The following is a 20204-nucleotide window of genomic DNA, read 5'->3' on the forward strand; positions in this document are numbered from 1 at the left end:
TGAGCCACCCATGTGCCCTATAGTCCATATTTTGAGAAGGCCACTCACATCCTTGTTGCACTTTAAGAACAACAGGTATATTGGACAGCCACATGCAGAAGAATGAGACTGGACCATTTTCTCCCACCATACACAAAAATAAACTCAAAATGGATGAAAGACCTAAATGTGAGACAGGAATCCATCAAAATCTTAGAGGAGAACACAGGCAGCAACCTCTTTGACCTCGACCACAGCAACTTCTGGCTAGACATGTCTGCAAAGGCAAGGGAAACAAAGGCAAAAATGAACTGTTGGGACTTCATCAAGATAAAAAGCTTTTGCACAGCAAAGGAAACAGTCAACAAAACCAAAAGACAACCTACAGAATGGGAGAAGATACTTGCAAATGTTTTATCTGATAAAGGGTTAGTATCCAAAATCTATAAAGAACTTATCAAACTCAACACCCAAAGAACAAATAATCCAATCAATAAATGGGCAGAAGACATGAACAGACATTTCTTTTTTTTTTTTTTAAAGATTTTATTTATTTGAGAGAGAATGAGAGAGAGCACATGAGAGGGGTTAGGGTCAGAGGGAGAAGCAAACTCCCCGCTGAGCAGGGAGCCCGATGTGGGACTCGATCCAAGGACTCCAGGATCATGACCTGAGCCAAAGGCAGTCGCTTAACCAACTGAGCCACCCAGGCGCCCCTGAACAGACATTTCTCCAAAGAAGACATACAAATGGGCAACAGACACATGAAAAATGCTCCCCGTCACTTGGCATCAGGCAAATACAAATCAAAACCACAATGAAATATCACCTCACATCAGTCAGAATGGTTAAAATTAACAAGTCAGGAAACGACAAATGTTGGCAAGGATGCAGAGAAAGGGGAACCTTCTTACACTGCTGGTGGGAATGCAAGCTGATGCAGCCACTCTGGAAAACAGTATGGAGGATCCTCAAAAAGTTAAAAATAGAGCTACCCTACGACCCAGCAATTGCACTGCTAGGCATTTACCCCAAAGATACAAATGTAGTGATCTAAAGGAGCACCTGTACCCCAATGCTTAGAGTAGCAATGTTTACAATAGCCAAACTATGGGAAGAGCCGAGATGTCCACTGACACATGAATGGATAAAGAAGATATGGTATATATATACAATGGAATACTCCTTGGCCATCAAAGAATATGAAATCTTGCCATTTTCAATGACGTGGATAAAGCTAGAGGGTATTATGCAAAGTGAAATAAGTCAATCAGAGAAAGACAATCATGATTTCACTCATATGTGGAATTTAAGAAACAAAGCAGAGGAGCATAGAGGAAGGGAGGGAAAAATAAAACGATGAAATCAGAGAGGGAGACAAACCATAATAGACTCTTAACCATAAACAAACTGAAGGTTGCTGGAGGGGAGGGGGTGGGGAGATGGAGTAACTGGGTGATGGGCATTAAGGAGGACACGTGTTGTAATGAGCACTGGGTGTTATATACAATTGATGAATCATAGAACTGTACCTCTGAAACTAATAGTACACTATGTGTTAATTAATTGAATGTGAATTAAATTAAATTAAAAAATAAAGCAAAAAAGACATTGCATAAATAATAAAAGTAAGAGCTAACATTAAAAAAAACAAAGAAAAGAACAACAGGTATATAAAAAATGCTAAACATCACTAATCATCAGGGAAATGCAAATAAAAACCACAATGAGATATCACTTCACATCTGTTACAATAGCTAAAATAAAGAAGATAAAAGATAACAAGTGTCGGTGAGCATATGGAGGAAAAAGAACCCTTGTACACTATTGGTGGGAATGTAATTGGTATAGCCATTATGGAAAACAGTATGGAGGTTCCTCAAAAAATTAAAAATGGAACTACCATATGATCCAGCAATCCCACTTCTAGGTATATGTCCAAAGGAAATGAAATCAGTGTCTCTAAGAGATATATGCCCTCCCACGATCACTGCAGCATTATTCACTATAGCCAAGTTATAGAATCAACCTGTGTCCATCAATGGATGAATGGATAAGAAAATGTGATATATGTGTGTGTGTGTGTGTGTATGTATGTGTATATATATATATATAGTTAATGTTATATATATATAATGTGTATATATATATATATATATATATATATATACAGTTAATGTTGAACAACATGGGTTTGAACTGCATAGGTCCACTTACACAGTTTTTTAAATTAATACAGGATAGTACTATAAATGTATTTTCTCTTATGATTTTCCTAAAATTTTCTTTTTTCTAGCTTACTTTATTGTGAGAATACAGTATATAATACACATAGCATATAAAATATGTGTTAATTGACTGTTTATGTTACCAGTAAGGCTTCTGGTAAATAGTAGATTATTAGTACAGTAGTTCAGTTTTGGGGGATTTGAAATTATACATAGATTTTTGACTGCTTGGGGGATCAGTGCCCTTAATCCCTGTATTGTCCAAGGGTCAGCTGTATGTATGTATACACATACATGGAATATTATTCAGTCTTAAGAAGGAAATCCTGTCATTTATAGCAACATGATTGAACCTGGAGGATATTATGCTAAGTGATTAAGCTGGGCACAGAAAAACATACTGCCTGATCTCATTTATATGTGAAATCTAAAGGAGTTGAACTCATAGAAGCAGAGAGTATAATGATGGTGTACAGGGGCAGAGGAGTGGGGGAAACGGAGAGATGCTGGTCAAAGGATACAAAGTTTGCAAAATGATGCAGTTTGCAGTTACACAAAATGTATGTTCTGGAAATCTAATGTACAGCATGGTGATTATAGTTAATAATACTGTACTGTATATTTGAAATTTGCTGAGTAGACCTTTTTTTTTTTTTTTAAGATTTTATTTATTTATTTGAGAGAGAGAGAGCATGAGTGGAGGGGAGGGGCAGAAGGAGAGGGAGAAGCAGGCTCCCTGCTGAGGGGCTTGATCCCAGGATCCTGGGATCATGACCTGAGCCAAAGGCAGATGCTTAATTGACTGAGCTACGCAGGCACCCTGAGAATAGATCTTAAATGTCTTCACCACACATAGAAAAAAGTGCTAACTATATGAGGTGATGGATGTGTTAGTTAGTTTGATGGTGGTGATCATTTCACAGTGTATACCCATATTAACACATTGTACACCTTAAATATTTATAATGCTTATTAATTATATTTCAATAAGGTTGGAAGCAAAATAACAATAGATGTTTACAGCCTGTTAATACTTTCTGGTGTGTCAGAGAGGAATAAAAGGAATTTTCCACGAGGTGTTTGTAACATCCAGTAAACTTATACTCAACTATTTGATTTTACCATATTGGCTTACTTGTCTCTTATAAATTATTGTTTTTTAAAAAAAACTTGTTTTTTTTAGAACTCAGTAGACTTTTTCTCTAGCAGAAAATTATTCATTTTTCCTCATTGATTTAAAAATAAATAATGTTTTGGGGGAGATGAGCAAAGAAGTGTTAAGAAAAGAATGAAAATCAGCCAAAAAATCATGCAGAAAAAAACCTATAAAAATTTTTATGTTTTTCAGTCTTTTTTATTGAAATATAATTTGACATACAACATTGTGTAAATTTAAGGTATACAACATGTTAATTTGATACATTTATATATTGTAATATGATTGCCATTGTAGCAATAATTAGCACTTCTGTCACATTTCATAATTATTCTTTTTTTATTTTTATTTTTATTTTTTTATTTTTTTAATTTTTTTTAAAAAGATTTTATTTATTTATCTGAGAGAGAATGGGAGACAGAAAGCATGAGAGGGGGAGGATCAGAGGGAGAAGCAGACTCCCCGCCGAGCAGGGAGCCTGATGCGGGACTCAATCCTGGGACTCCAGGATCATGACCTGAGCCGAAGGCAGTTGCTTAACCAACTGAGCCACCCAGGCGCCCTCTTTTTTTTTCATTTTTAGTTTTGGGGGTCAAAGTGAGAGGGACAGAGAGAATCTTTTTTTTTTTAAGATTTTATTTATTTCAGAGAGAGAGAGAGAGAGCACAAGCAGGGGGAGGGGCAGGGGGAGAGGGACAAGCAGACACCCCCCCCACTGGGGAGCCTGAAGCGGAGCTCAATTCCAGGACCCAGAGATCACAACCTAAGCTGAAGTCAGACGCTTAACCGACTGAGCCACCCAAGTGCCCTAAAAGAGAATCTTAAGCAGGCTCTGTGCCCAGCACAGAATTCCACATGGGGCTTGATCTCACAACCCTGAGATCATGACCTGAGCTGAAATCAAGAGTCAGATACTTTAACTGATGGAGCCACCCAGATGCCTCCATTGTTTTTCTTTCATAGTTCATATTCAGTCTCTATATTTTCACATAATCAAAATCATAATGTCCCTATAATTTTGATTCCTCTTTTTATTCAACATCATAAACATTTCCCATGTTACCTAAAATTCTATGACATCATTTTTAATGACTGCATAATATTTCACCATATGCCGTGAACTAAAATTTACCCATCTACCCCCTGGTTGTTGATCTTTTGGTTGGAAGAACACAATCTCTCATTAAACCATAATTACACAAATAATCATATAATTTTTAAGAATGATAGGTATTTCAATGTAAAAAAACATAGATAGGTATTTCAACATAGAAAAACAGAATGATAGGTATTTCAACATAGAAAAACATAGACAGGTATTTCAACATAGAAAAACTTTAAAAATTTTTTAAGAATGATAGGTATTTCAACATAGAAAAACTCCTCCTAAGGTAGTACAAGGGGAGTCAAATATAGTCTGGGGTCTCAGGGGAGACTTCTTTGACAAAGTAATATTTAAGTGACTCTGAAGAATAATATAAGAAATTAATTATAGGAATAGGAAAGAGCACTCCCTGAAGAGGGAGTCATTGAGGAAACATCATATGAAAAGTCTCTGGGTTGGGAAGGAGTGTGTTTGGGAGGTCAGGGAAGCTGGAGCATAGCTGTAAGGGGAAAGGTGGCAGGAGGTGAAGCTTGTGGAATAGGCAGGGAAGAAACCATAAAGAGCCTTTCAGACTAAGTTTGAGATTTTGGTCTTTATCTTTAAAAAGAAGGAGGAGGAGGGGGAGAAGAAGAAGGAGAAGCAGAAAAGCTTCTGAGGAATTCTAAGCAAGGAAATAAAATTACTAGACTTTTCATTTCACAGAACTTGCTTGGACTATGGTTAAAGAATAGATTGGTGGGGAGGAAAATACAGTAGTGAGGAGACTTGTTAGATGGGGAGACAGAGTGGACTCAGGAGTCATGGAGAGAGAAGGGTGGGCTGATGTGAGAGATATTTGGGAGGGAGAATGATCAGGACTTGGTGATTAGATATAGGAGTGAGGAATAAGATGTCAAGAATTCCTCTCAGTTTTCTGGTTGTATAATGGATGGATGATAGCACAATTCACCAAGAGGCAAAGCAGGAGGAGGAGGTGCACGTTTGAGGTGAGAGATCAGGAATTGGACATGTTGAAATTCAAGTGCCCTTGAACCATTGGAATGGATATGTCAAGGAAACAGTTGTATTTATGGGTCTGGAATCCAGAAGAAATCTGTGCTTGAAATATAAATTTAGGAGTTATTGATATATGAATGGTATTTGAAGTCACAGGGTGTGACTGTCAAGTGAGGGAGCATGAGAACAGCCTAGGATAGAGCCTGTGATGGGTGCTGAGCTGCCCAGTTAAATCCCCCTACAGGACTGAAAGTCTTTTGTCCCTTAGGTGATGGCTGACAGCCTTAGCTATTAGCTCTCTCCAGGAATTGCCCTTGGTTGAAGAGATCCACTCTTGCCCTCTTGGAGAAGGGTGTCCACCTGCAACTGAATTCAGAACAACTAAGAAAGGTCATCCCGGCTTCACAGGTACTTGTGAGATTGTCTAAGGGCTTTGTTGAGATTGTATCACAGTTCAAGTTCTCCTTCTGGTCAATCCTGCTTCCTCCCCTTCCTTTCTTCATCCTGAGCATTCCTTAATAAGTTTCCTGCATTCAAAGCTCTCAGAATCTGCTTTTGGGGAAACCTGTTCTACAACCAAAACTTTCCACTCAATTGTGACTCATTTTACAAAATAGACTGGGAAACCTTTTGTTGGAAAAGACAGATGAATGGATCATTTAACAGGAAAAAGTCCCCTGGAATGCATTTTAAAGACATATACTTCTAGGCAAAATTTAAAACTTTTTAAAAAAGGCTTTATTCTTATCGACTTATTTCTAAGTGGATCCCCAGACTTAATTGGAAGGGTTCTTCATAAGTCATCCTGATTGAATTAAGCTGATGTCAATTTTCACCCACAGGGCTTGCCTCCTTTTTTTTAAGAAAGTCTTCTTCATCTGTTTCTAGCCAATCTGAGGAGAGATGTGGACTGGCCTTTCTATCATTTGCCTTTTGGCCTCTCTATTGTCTGTTTTTCCTTCAAATCAAAAGTAGGCAATGCCCTCTTCCCTTTTTAAGAAGAAAGAGAATCTCATGCTTTTCATAGCTTTCTGACTGCTGTTTGAAATTTAAATATAGAGCTCCTAGCAATAGTATGAGCATAGCTTCCTTTCATGCTGGCCTCTGGGAGATTCTTAGAACAGATTTCTAAAAAGCTTATATTCCTATCACATCATTAAATTTTGAATAACATTCTTAAACTGACAACTTAAGAAGATTTATAATGAGACATTTAAAGTGCTTTTATCATCTCTTTCATTGGAGGTATATCTTATACATGGAAACAAAACAAAACATTAAATGCTAAGATGTAATGAAAACCTATCACAGAAACATCACAGATCCTTTGAAACTTATGTATGTAAAGTAATTATTTTCAGATAAAGTATCATTGAGCCCTTTGGGAAGAGACTCACACTGTATTCACTTTTCTCCCACTATGAATCCTGACAAGAGTGTCTCAGGAAATGGAAGTAAAATGGGAAAATGTGCATCAGTGAAAATAAAGACTTGGGTTTAATATCTGATAACTATGGGAGAAATGAGAGGCAGGAACAGGAGGAGAAAAAATGTGATGTGATGTGAAAAAAAAATGATGTGTGCGTATCATCTAATTTTACATGGGAGGATATCAAAAGATTTTATTTTTGAGGCTGGGAGATGAATGTTGATTCAAATATGTTTTGGGTATATTAAAAAATAACTGAAGACATAAATTTAAAACACTATATGTGCCTTCCAAATTATTGGAGGAAAATTTATGTAAAAAACAATGAAGGAAATCACAAGGAACAATAAACATTATGACAAGTATAAGACAAAACATACCATCATAAGAGTTAATTTTAAGGAGTTAAATTCCCACATTAAAAAGGTTACTTATAATGACCTATGTAAAGAATAAAGTCCACTTATAAAAGGCTGGAAAGAGCAAATACAATCATAGAAAGAAAAGAGTTTGCATTTGTATTTTAGATAGAGAGGAATTCAAATCACAAAGCACTAAAAAGGACTCATAGGTCATTTTATATCCATAAAAGCAAAATTCACAAGAAGATGTGACATCCTGAAGCTATATGTCAAATAACAGCTTTAATGCAAGGAGAAATATCACAACAGTAATAGAAAGTAGAAACACTTATCTTTCATTTCTTTTTTTTAAGATTTATTTATTTTAGAGAGAGAGAGGTGGGGGGGAAAGGGAGAGAGAGAGAATCTGAAGCAGACTCCCTGCTGAGTGCAGAGCCCAAACGCAGGGCTCGATCCCATGACCCTGAGATCATGACCTGAGCTGAAACCAAGAGTCAGATGACTAACTGACTGAGCCACCCAAGCACCCCTATCTTTCATTTCTTGATGGACAAGCAAGTGAAAAATCAGGGTATAGAAGATTTAAGTATCTTATGTAACAGGTTTGACTTAATAGTTATGTATAAAAATCATATGTATTTAAACAGAAAATGACTTATTTCCTTATGCTTAGAAAATTTAACAGAAATAGTTCATATGCTAGGCCACAAAGGAAATTTAATACATTCTACAAAATAGAAAATGTACAGAAAACACTCTTGGACTACACACAATAAAACTAGAAACGGGTCTCAAAAGATACAAATTAGTAATGATGAAAAGCATGTAGAAATTAAAATAAAACAAAACTATTTTACTGAATGACTCAAGTCAGAGAAACAAACCTTAAGTTATAAGATATTTGAAGAATAATAATGAAAGAGCGGCAGTAATCAGAGGTAAATTAAAATAATAGCATTAATTTCCCATTTTCAAACAGGAAGAAAGCAAATCAATAAACTAGATATTTGTTCCAGGAAGCTCAAAAGAGAAAAATGAGATATATTTAAGGAAATCAGGAAAAATAAAACATTTTAAAAGTGTAAATTAGGAAAGTAAAAACAAAACTGATTAACATAGGAGCTAGGTCTAAAAAAATGTGTATATAATAACGGAATAACATGAGTAAATATTTGTTTTGTACTTATAGGTGTTGTTCTAAGCACTTTACATATATTAACTCCATATAATGACCCTATGCAGTAAGTATTAGTAGTATCCAGGTTTATAATGAGGAAACTGAGGCACAGAACAGTTAAGTAACTTACCCCAAACCAGAAATCTAGCAAGTGGCAAGGCTGGGATTTGACCCCAGACAGTCTGGCTCTAAAGACTGTGTCCTTAATTTCCATAGTATACACACAATTATTAAGGAAAATGGTTACAAACAATAAATACCAGTTAAAACATTTTAAAAGTGAAAAAAATGCCTATGACATTATGCTAAAAACATGGGTGTTTTAAAAATGTTCTTTATAAGTAACTTATGGTGCAAGCCATCTAGAATGGTCAGATAATGTTCAAAAGAATAATTATTTCTTTGTTTCATCCAGGATAATGCCAATACACTGTTTTAAGGGTATTTAGTAGGTTAAGGGTGAAGTTGATAACGTTTAAACTCTTCAGCATGTTATTATTATATTTAGATATCTGTTGTTTTGAGTGATCAATATTCCTTCTCACTTTTTGGAAATGCTCCCATCCTTTCTTCCAGGAAGTGCTTTTGTCCACTTCAACCATGTGGTTTGAATAAAAGTTGTCGTCCTTTTCAAATTTTGTTTCCCTTGTGAGAAGTGGGCACTGGAGTCTACTAGGACCCATCAGAGATCTTCTCTGGGAATTTTGAACCTAGAACCTGAGAGGGCAAGTCTCAAATTCTTGTTTGGTATGAAGGAGAAGCTTGTTTTAGCAATACGTCTAAACTGAGAACAATTAAAATTTTGGCTAAAATAGAACACAGCTATTTGAAACAATGAGATACTACTATACAGCTTTGAACTGGTTAAAATCCAAAACACTGACACTAAATGCTAGTAAGGTTGTGGAACAACAGGAACTCTCATTCATTGCTACTGGCATTGCAGAATAATACAAATACTTTGGAAGAACTTGGCAGTTTTTTTACAAAACTGACCATACTCTTTTCATATGATCTAGCATTTCCTTTCCTTGATATTTACCCAAATGAGTTGAAAACATGTTTACATAAAAACCTGCACACACATGTTTAAAGTAGCCTTATTCATAATTGCTAAAACTGGAAAGCAATCAAGATGTCTTTCACTGGGTGAATGGATAAGTAAATTGTGGTATATCCAAACAATGGAATACTATTCAGTGGTAAAAACCAGTGTGCTATTAAGTCATGAAAAGACATGGAGGACAGTCAAATGCATATAGCTAAGTGAGAGGAGCCTATCTGAAAAGGCAACATAATGTATGATTTCAACTATATGACATTCTGAAAAAGGCAAATTTATAATCAGTGGTTGCCAGGGGTTTGGAGGGAAGGGGGGAGGGATAAATAGGTAGAGCACAAGGGATTTTTAGGACTGTGAAACTCTTCTGTATGATACTGTAATGATGAATGTATTCTATACATGTAATGGTGGATACATTATACATTTGCCAAAACTCACAGAGTGTACAATACAAAGTAAACCCTAATGTAAATTATGGATTTTAGTCAATAATAATGTATCATCAGTGGCTCATCAATTGTAATAAGTATTTCACACTAATGTCAGATGTTAATAATAGGAGAAACTGTATGTGTATTTGCACAGGGTGGGTGGTGGCAGGGGTATATGGGAACTCTGCATTTTCCACTCAATTTTTCTGTAAACCTGAAACTGCTTTAAAAAATAAATTTCATCAATTAAAAATGAAACAAACAAAACAGCTGTTTGAAGGAGATGGACCAGTGAAGCAAGGACTTGGAGAGCTAAGGTTCTAGAGAGAAATTAATAATGGATTGGGGCAAACTCCAAATTCTCGCTGCTTTTCCCCTTCACACTGCCAATTCTTAATGACATGCTTAGAAGCTTAGCAGAAAGCAATGGCCTAGAGCTTTCATCAGTCTCTTGGAGGTGGGGAGACAAACTTTGGAGTTCTTTGCTACCAAGATATCCAGAACTGGAAGGGACAAGATCCTAGAGAAAAGGGAACAGCTAGGAAGAGAGCCCAAACTTTTCTACCATATTTTCCCTCCAGATGTTTTCTGATTTTTAATCTGTAGAAAATCTGAAAGAATCAACAAGCAAACTCCTGGAACTAATAAGCAGTTGTAGCTAAGTTACAGGATACAAGGTTAATATACAAAAGTCAATTGCTTTCCTATACACCAGCAATTAACAAGTAGAATTTGAAATTAAAAACACAATACCATTTGTAGTATTACCAAAAAATGAAATTCTAAGGTATAAGCTAACAAAATACATCGAATATATGAGGAAAACAAAAATGTGATGAAAGAAATAAAAAAAAATCTAGATAAATGGAGAGATATTCCATGTTCATGGATAGGAAGATTCAATATTATAAATGTGTCAGTTTTTCCCAAGATGCCAGATTTTCTATTGATCTATAGGACCAATGCAATCTCAATAAAAATCCTAGCAAGTTATTTTATGGATATCAATGAACTAACGCTTAAGTTTGTATGGAGAGGCAAAAGATCCAGAATAGCCAAGGGTATTGAAAAAGAAGGACAAAGTTGGAAGATTGACACTATCTGAGTTTAAGACTTACTATAAATCTTTAATAATCAAGATAGTGTGTTATTGGAGAAAGAATGGACAAATAGACCAATAGAACAAAATAGAGAGCCCAGAAATAAGACTAAAAATATGTAGTCAACCAATCTTGGATAAAGAGCAAAGGCATTGCAATGGACAAAAGACGGCCTTTTCAACAAATGGTGCTGGAACAACTGGATGTTCACATGCAAAATAATTAATCTAGGTGCAGACTTTACACACTTCACAAAGATAACATGGATCATGGACCTAAATGTAAAATGTAAAACTATAAAATCCCTGGAAGATAACATAGGAGAAAATCTAGATGACTTTGGTTTTGGTGGTGGTGTTTTAGATACAACACCAAAGGCATGAACCATGGAAGAAATAATTGATAAGCTGGACTTAATCAACATTTAAAAATTCTGCTCTGCAGCAAAAGGTACTGTCAAGAGGATGAAAAGATTAGCCACAGACTGGGAGAAAATATTTGCAAAACACATGTTTGATAAGACTCTTATCCAAAATACACAAGAATTCTTAAAGCTCAACAATAAGAAAACAACCTAATTAAAAAATGAGCCAAAGACCTTAATAGACACTTACCTAAGAGATATATAGATGGCAAATAAGCATATGAGATATTCCACATCATATGTCATCATGGAGATATAAATTAAACAATAATGAAGTGCTACTCCATACTTATTAAATGGCCAAATTCAAGAGTCTTGAAATCACCAAATGTTGGCAAGGATATGGAGTAATAAGAACTCTCATCTCTCCTGGGAATGCACAATGGTACAGACACTTTGGAATATAGTTTGGCAGTTCCCTAAAAAACTAAACATACTCTTATCATATGATCCAGGAATTGCACTCCTTTGTTTTTACCTAAAGAAGTAAAAAACTTATGTGCACACAAATGTTTATAGTAGCCACATTCATAATTGTTAAAATGTGGAGGTGACCACAATGTCCTTTAGTAGGTAAGTGGATAAACTGTGTTTTACCCAGACAATGGAATCTTACTCAGTGCTAAAAAAAAGATGATCTAGCAGGCCATGAAAAGACATGGAGGACACATAAATGCATTTTACTATGTGAAAGAACCAATCTGAAAAGGCAACTTACTATATGATTCCAACTACGTGACATTCTGGAAAGGCAAAACTATGGAGACAGTTAAAAGATCAGTAGTTGCGAAGGATTAGGGGAGAGGGAGGGATAAATAGATGGAGCACAGAGGATTTTTAGGGCAATGAGACTATTCTGTATGATAACCAGATGATGCATACATGTCATTACACATTTGTCCAAATCCATAGAATGTACAACACCAAGAATGGGCTCTAATGTAAACTATGAACTCTGGATGATAATGCTAAGTTTGGATTTAAGTCTACGATTTCATTATTTGTTTTCTGCTTGTTTCCTTTGTTTTTGTTGTTGTTCCTGTTTTTTCTTTCCTGCCTTTTTTGAGTTATTTAATTTTTTTTTTTAGTATTCCATTTATATTTCTTTATTGTAGTTTTGATCTTATCTCTGTATATTTTTGGTTATTCTGGGGATTAAAATAGACATAGCTAACTTTTCACTGTTTAGTGGGAATATACTTTACCACTTAGAATATAGAAACATTACTGCTGTAGTGGCCCGTTTATCCTCTCCTCTTCATGTTGCAGTTATCCTATATATTACATCTACACACATGGAAAACCTCATAAAAATGCTCTAGTTTTGTTTTCAACTGTGAAACATATTTCCCAGAACTCAACAGAAGAATAATAGTCTATTATATTAAGCTCCTCTCAATATCGTTTTCCCATAAGGGGCTTTTCCACATCACTCCAGCCCCCTGTTTCTTCTTGCAGCCTCTCTCTTGATTCCATACACCAGGAAGCCTGGATTTCCCATTGCCACGAGACAGGCGCTTCTCTTGGACGTTTTACTAAACTATCAGGACCTCTGGCTTGGAGTTATTAAAGGTGTGACTTCTGCTTGTGAATCAATCATAAGCTGTGTCAAAGGGACTTTTTTTTTTCCTTTGGAGACAACAATAATTGGATCAGACACAAGTGTTCACAAGTGACTCCATGTCCATGTGGGTGTCTACATTGTGTTGTCCTTAGACGATGTTTGCACATGAAAATCATCCTGTTCTTTGGAAAGGAGAGAGTGAGAAACTAATATTAAAGTAACTTCCTCTCATATATATGCATACATCTATTAATAGTACCCTGGGCAGCTCTGATATGTTATAGACTTTACTGTCTCAGAAACATCTCTCTTTACACACACACACATGCACACATGCACACACATGTCCATTTCATTACTGAACAATACAGATAATATGCATGTTTTCTCCTTGCCTTTTAGGTGGTAGAGTGTATGCTCACCATGTGAGCACTAATTAAGGTGACCAAACAATTTATCATGGGAACCAGGATATTTTTGAAAGTGAAAGGGGATGCTATTACTAATGCCAAGACCACTCGACCTCATGATGTGCATCATAAACAGCACTGCAGCTGGGGATAAGTGACCAACAGTGATTTGAACCACAGCGAGGAGAAACCTGTGGCAATAGTCTTAATCTCAGAGGATTCTAAGAGTGTAAGAGCAATCCCCAGAGATGAAATAATTCAGCCACTCAGAACCTTGTCCCTGAGCTAAAAGAGGTTTCCTTGAGCACAGTCTCATCTTATTCACAACCACCCTGCAAGGGAGGTATTATTATTCCCACATCATAGATAAAGAAATGGAGACTTGGGGAGGGAATGCAAAATGTCCAAGATCTCCATAGTCAGAACTTCATAGAGCTGATACTAGGACTTCACCTTCCCTGATTCCAGACACCAACTTGGAAGCTATACAAAGTTGTGGACTGCATGCAAACATCAGTGGCCATGGATCAGGGCTCAAGGTCCAGCTCCTGGTGCTCTACCTGACCTGTGTGATTCCAGCGGCATTGTGAGAACAGTGTGCCCTGCTCTGAGCTGCTTTCCTGTTGTGATCACATTCCCACCTCACACTAATCCCATCACATTTTGCAAATGAGGGAAATAGTCTGAAAGAGCCTGGAAAAGTGCCCACTGAGTGGGAAATAATAAATATAGGTTTCCCTTCACTCCTTACAACAGGTCAGAGCACAGCACAGGTCCTGAACCATTTTGGGTTTCATAATATTGCTCTGGAAGATTTTAAAAAGTGATTCCTTCTCCTAATGAATATGTCTCTTTCTTCTGCTTTTCTAAAGACTCAAGGATTGCTTATTATATGGTTATTTATTATTATTATTATTATTATTATGGCCAGAATCCCTCCCACTTTCTTGAAACCATTTTGTCCCATGCCCTGGTTGTGGCCATGCATGAGAAACAGCAGGTGGTGCCAGATGACAGATGGTGTGGGAGCCCGTTCCCCGATGGGAGGGGGCGCGAGCGAAGGAGCAGGCAGGCAGCTGCCAGGAGCTCTTCCCCTCGCTCGCGCCTCGCTCTCAGAAACTCCCAATCCAGACACAGGCAAGGCGCTGTCCTTTCAGCACCACAAGCTCGGGCTGAGGAGGGAGGACTCCTGGCCGTCCTCCTCCTCTTCAAATTGGCTTGAATCTGCTCTGACCCCCCAAGAGTGCATCACAGTAAGTAGGCATTTCTTTTTGTTATAATCACTCCTCAATATCCTCCGACCCTTTACCATCCCTTTGATCTCCACAACAATCCTATTTTGTCTAATGTTCCATCAGCAGGATTGACAAGAGAAATCCAGTTGTCTGGGCTTCTAGGGGTGGGGTGGGAGCATCGTTTGACTTCCAAGGGAGCTTGAGAGAAATAAATGTGATTTGTTTATTTAGTTGGCAATCTTGCAATACGGGGGTTGCTAACTTTCCATGGAAGCAAAAAAAAAAAAAAAATGGCCCTTCGCTATTGAGGAAATAGAGGCATTCCATGGCTGAATAACAGGATCAGGTTCAAGCCAGCCTTTTTTTTTTGTTTTAGGAAATTGTATCTCTTGTACAATCTACATATCATGTGAAAGGGTATGGTACACATAGAGACACTGAATGTATTTATTGTGGTTTAAGGAGATTGCTGAAGAAAAGCCAACATCATAAAATAGCAAGGTGGTAAGGTGTGGTGGTAAGGTGAAATTTATCATACTGCAGGGTGACCCAGAATAATAGGATTTAATTTTGCGGTAAAAATAAGCTTTTCACTGAAATTATATGACTGTATTAGCTCTAGTATCTTGGATTTTTTTTAAAGCTTGTATATTGTTTGTGTAAGTCTGGGATTTCCTTGAGTTTTCCTGAATTTGAGGGCTGTTGAACTCCATAGGCAGGTGGCATATTTTGATGATTAAAGAAGTTTTGCTGGATAATGAGAATCATGTCATGAAATCTAGCAGAAGATATATAGATGACTGATTTCTACACTGAAATCCGAGTGGACCCGTTGAGGACACTGCTGTTTTCTCTGTCGTCAGCCCTCTTACCCTGCTTCACCTCCCACTGTAACCAGAACCCCACTGCTTGCCTTAGGTCTGGGAAGAAAGGCATAAGGATGGTGAAGCTGAACAGTAACCCCAGTGAGAAGGGAACCAAGCCGCCTTCGGTTGAGGATGGCTTCCAGACCGTCCCTCTCATCACTCCCTTGGAGGTTAACCACTTACAGCTGCCTGCTCCGGAAAAGGTAAAGCAGTTGCTCTTCTCCCCATCAGTCCCTCATGCTCCCCCCATCTCAGGAAATAAAGCAGTAAAAATTCCACCTTTCCAAACCCTTTCATTCCCTCTGCCAAATATGTCCCCTTTCTTGTAAAATGTGGTCATTCCTTCCAGAGACATGAATGACATCTCTTGTGTTATTTCAGGTTTATGGTAAGTGTTTACTCATTTTTTGTTCACATATACATACATGGGCAAGAAAATCTTTCTTTTTTAAAGTTTTATCATAGCAGATGAATACTAATAAGCTTGTGGATGGTGATGGAGAAAATTGTCTTGATTATTGGGGGGAGGTGTTTCAAAAATTCACTGGTATAGATTTGAGGACAGAGATATTGGATGCAGTCCAATAAGCATTTAGTTTGCACCTGCTAAGGCCCTATCCCTGTGCTACAAGTTGGTTATGAAAAGGCAAATTACAAAATCCCTATCTAGTGTAATGCTTAATGTAATGCATCAGGGTAAATGTTATATCTGAGAATTTCACAGGTTATGAAAGCACAGGGGTGGAAACAATTAAATTCTCTTGGGGTGGGAAGGGACTGGAAGAACAGATTAGGTAAACTGCAGAGGAGAACATTTGAATTTGGCTTGCAAAGGTGAGTGAAAACCTTCCAGATAGACCATAGGAGGAAAAGACATTTAAGACATATGCAAAGCATGGAGAGCTTTTGAGAAATAGCATGACTAGAGTAGAGTGTCTTTGGGGAGGCGTGGCTGGAAATGAATGACTGGCTGATGGCACATCTCCTGACATGGGAGTAGTCCATGAAGAATGGAGGTGGGCATTTATACAAAGGTGGGCAATGATACAAAAGTTACCCAATGGGCAGAGCTGGGAGAAACGTTATTGTTTAAGATCCAGTTGAGAGAACTTGGGGTTTTAGAATATGAGCTTTTGCACACTGTAAGAGATAGATTTGGAGGTAAATGATGGAGTTCCCTGGCTGAAGAGCAAACAATGGATCATTCCATCTGTTTGATTTTCTCATTGGCATCTCCAGGAGGGCATTGTGTGTCTTAACCAATTGGCTCTAGCCAATGAACAGAAGAGGAGCCAAAGCTAGATAAAGGGCCTGGCTGATTGGCTGGGGGTTGAGTCATCTGTTTTGAAAGTGCAGAGGTTGTCAGTATGAGAATGTGCATGGGGGTGGCAGAAATAAAGAATCCTTGAGCCATCCTGTGAGACTGATAAGGCTTTTAAAAATAAAATGTGAACAGGCACTTAACACTAAAGAAATGTAAAAGAACAGTATTAATTAGGTATCTGCTACATGGATAACAGAGGCTCTCAGTTTTTGGCTGTATATTAGAATCACCTAGGGGAGCCTTTGAAAATCCTGATATCAAGGCTACACCCCAGAACAATTATGTCAGAACCTCTGGGGGCGAGACCCAGGCATCAGTATTAATTAAATCTCCCCAGGTGACTCATGCATGCAGCCAAAGTTGAGAACCACTGCGTTAGATGCACATTTCCCCATGGGAGTCAGGGATTATGCACTCAAATTTATAGGTGAAAAGGTGAAGGATCAGAGACATTTGGTTAGTTATTCAAGCTTAGAGAAGGAGTACATGGCAATGCTGGAATTTGAACCCAGATATAATGGAAATTGGAGAGGAGCAAGGGGATATTTTCTTGAGGTTTTGTGAGGTTTCAGGAAGATTGTTTACCCTTCTGCCAACAGCTACAACCTGGAAGATCTGCATGTCCCTAAAAGGTGCACAAGGAAAAGGGATTGTGGTGAGATCATCCCTCCCCCCATCCCTAGACACATCGCAAGTCATCCAGACATACCGTGGCCTCTGTTTCCCCTTACTCTCCCCATCCCACCCTTTTGCCTTCAAGGGCTTCCTTCTCTTCTTTAGAAAGGAAAAGGCACAATAACCATTGAGTGCCCAGGCCAGATGAACCAAAAGACTGTCCCAAAGCCTGAAGGACAAATACACTGGCGATCTGCACGCATGGAAAGGGAAAGCAATGCATCCCGAAAGATGCAAATCCCTACTGGGACACATCCTCACAGGGGCACATTACAGGCTCTTTCTGATGTTCATGACCAAGTCTTCCTACCAGGCACCACCATTTCCTCCTTTGTGAAGGGGGGAGGATCACCCTTACTCACAATGGTCAGAACAAAGTTAGATACGGCCTCATATGTAAAGTTCCTGGCACAGAAGTAACTATAAAAGAATAATAATGATCATTTTCAAGTGCTTCCTAAATAGTAGATTCTGTTCTAAATCATATGTACATGCGGTGCGTGTGCACGCACACACACACACACACACAAACACACTTTTCTTTTACCCGTGAATAGTTAATAGGACCCAATAAAGGAATTGCTATTTTAATCCAATTTTTGATGATGACAAAACTCAGGCATGGAATGATAAAGTAACTTCCCAAAGCACATAGTTAGCAAGCATCCTGGCGATGTCTAGAGAACCCAGAACCTAGGCAGTGTTGTTCCAGAAACTTCACTTCAGCGGAAACAAGGAGCCAGCTGGCCTGGGAGTCCACAGACTTGGGCTTTAGCTCAAACTCAGTTGCAACCCACAGTGTGATTTGTGTAACTTGTTTCTCCTCACTCAGGCCTCTGTCTACTCTTCTCTGAGTCGGAAACTCTAGTAGTGGTTTTCTGTGCTAGAATTTTGATTTTATAATATTTACAAGAGTAAACAAGTTTTCCCGACATCAGAACAGATGTGTTAGACGTGAATTCCACTTTAGAAGCCAAATGGGTCCTCCAAATGCTTATTTAGCAGCACAGACTCTGAAGCTACCTCTCTAGGAGGGTTCACATCTCTGCCCTATCTTTTACTGTTTTATTTACCTTGGCTAATGACTTGAAACAAATTTCCTAGACTGCCTCAGCCTCCTCATTGTAAAGTGGGGTAATGATATTGGGACTCAGGTCACAGGACTGTAGGGAAGGTGAGGTGAGTCCTGACACAGGTGTCAGCTCTTTGGTTAGGTTCCAGTCAGATGGTGAGTGTTTGAAGCCAAAATGTTCATCACAAAGAAGTATATTTGACATCAATGTTAAATCATATTTTTTTTGAAAATGTAAAATACAGAGTGTGCTTGGTGTGTGATACTGATAATCATCTTTAGATTTGTTCACTAAATGCACTATAGTATGGAGTCTATGAGTTTCAGGGGGAAAAGCTTTCAGAGGCCAAATGGAGAAATGAGCAGGTCTGAAGCACTTGTACTGGGCTGGGAATGGGCCACAAAGGCATTCATATCTGTTGTTTCAGTTAATCTTCCCAATGGCCCTGTGAGGGGGATTTTAGTGCACCCATTTCACTGATGGGGAAATTAAAGCTCACATCAATAGAGTGGCTTGCCCAAGCCTCACAGATGGAGAGGGAGAGCTGGGGTTGGAATCCCAGTGCACCTGAAACCCCAATATTTCCCTCTGCACTGTGCTGTCCTCAATAACAAGAAGTCTCCCACCTCCAAGAGTGCTTCCTCAAACTCAACATCCCTCATCCATGGCCATGCTGGGTTCCTTGGACCAGCTGATGGGGGCTGGGTGTGATCCTCCAGAGAGAACATCCCAGCCCCAAATGCTTCTTCCCTGCCCAGTACTGGAGGGATTCATGCCTGCCTTAGGAGAGGAGATGGGCTAGCTTCCCATCTTGTCTAGCACTCTAATCGAATCCTCCACACTGCACCTGAGGGAGCCTCCCAGAGTTGGGACCAGGTGCTTCTCCCATGGAAACCCTTTTCAATCGTATTTACAGGTTACAGTCTCAAATCTTTACCTTGGCAAATCCTTATCTGCCCCACTGGCTTCCATTCCCACCATTTCCACTTTGTACCTTGAACACCAACATGTCAGACATATCAAGAGCAGTGGAGGGTGATTTTTCCCCCCAAGGGGACATTTGACAATGTCTGGAGACATTTTTGGTAGTGAAAACTGTAGCAGGGGGGAACACTATTGACATCTAGTGAGTAGAGGCCAGGAATGCTGCTAAGTATCCTACAGTGCATAGAACGTACCCCTCCTCCAAAACTGAAAGAATTATCCTGCCCCAAATGTCAACAGTGCCAAGGTTAAGAAATCCTGCCTTAGAGTTTTCCACAGTTTGCAGGGTGGTTCATGCTCCCTCCTCCTTGCACATGCCATTCCTTGTGCCCGGAATGTCCTTGTCACCCCTTGCCTGTCTGTTAAGCCAGTACTCATCTTCCTAAACCCAGCTCAGATGGCAGCTCCCCTGGGCTTCTTCCCTAGCCACCCATCATTATAGCTATGATTTTACTTATCACCATGGAAGGTATCTACTCACTCACTCACCCAACACATCTTTTTGGGCACTTCTATGTGCCAGGCACTGTGCCAGGCTATGCATATCCAGCCATAAGAAGCCAGGCCTAGCCACTGCTTTCATGGAGCTTCCAGTCCAGTGGGGAAGAGAGACTTCAAACAAG

General features: G+C 38.6%; 1 protein-coding gene across 1 annotated transcript in view; it reads left to right on the forward strand.

The window, feature by feature from the left end:
* Positions 1-14503: 14503 nt before the first annotated feature.
* Positions 14504-20204, forward strand: part of NSG2 (neuronal vesicle trafficking associated 2) — a 54479-nt gene continuing 48778 nt past the window's right edge. The window contains exons 1-2 of the mRNA XM_006740327.3: positions 14504-14677; positions 15578-15728. Coding sequence (XP_006740390.1) covers positions 15600-15728 — 129 coding nt within the window. The 5' untranslated portion in view covers positions 14504-14677; positions 15578-15599. The remainder of the gene's footprint in view (positions 14678-15577; positions 15729-20204) is intronic.

Source organism: Leptonychotes weddellii, chromosome 7 (assembly GCF_054177405.1).
Source record: "Leptonychotes weddellii isolate Sample4059 chromosome 7, ASM5417740v2, whole genome shotgun sequence".
In the NCBI taxonomy this organism is placed as follows: Eukaryota; Metazoa; Chordata; class Mammalia; order Carnivora; family Phocidae; genus Leptonychotes; species Leptonychotes weddellii.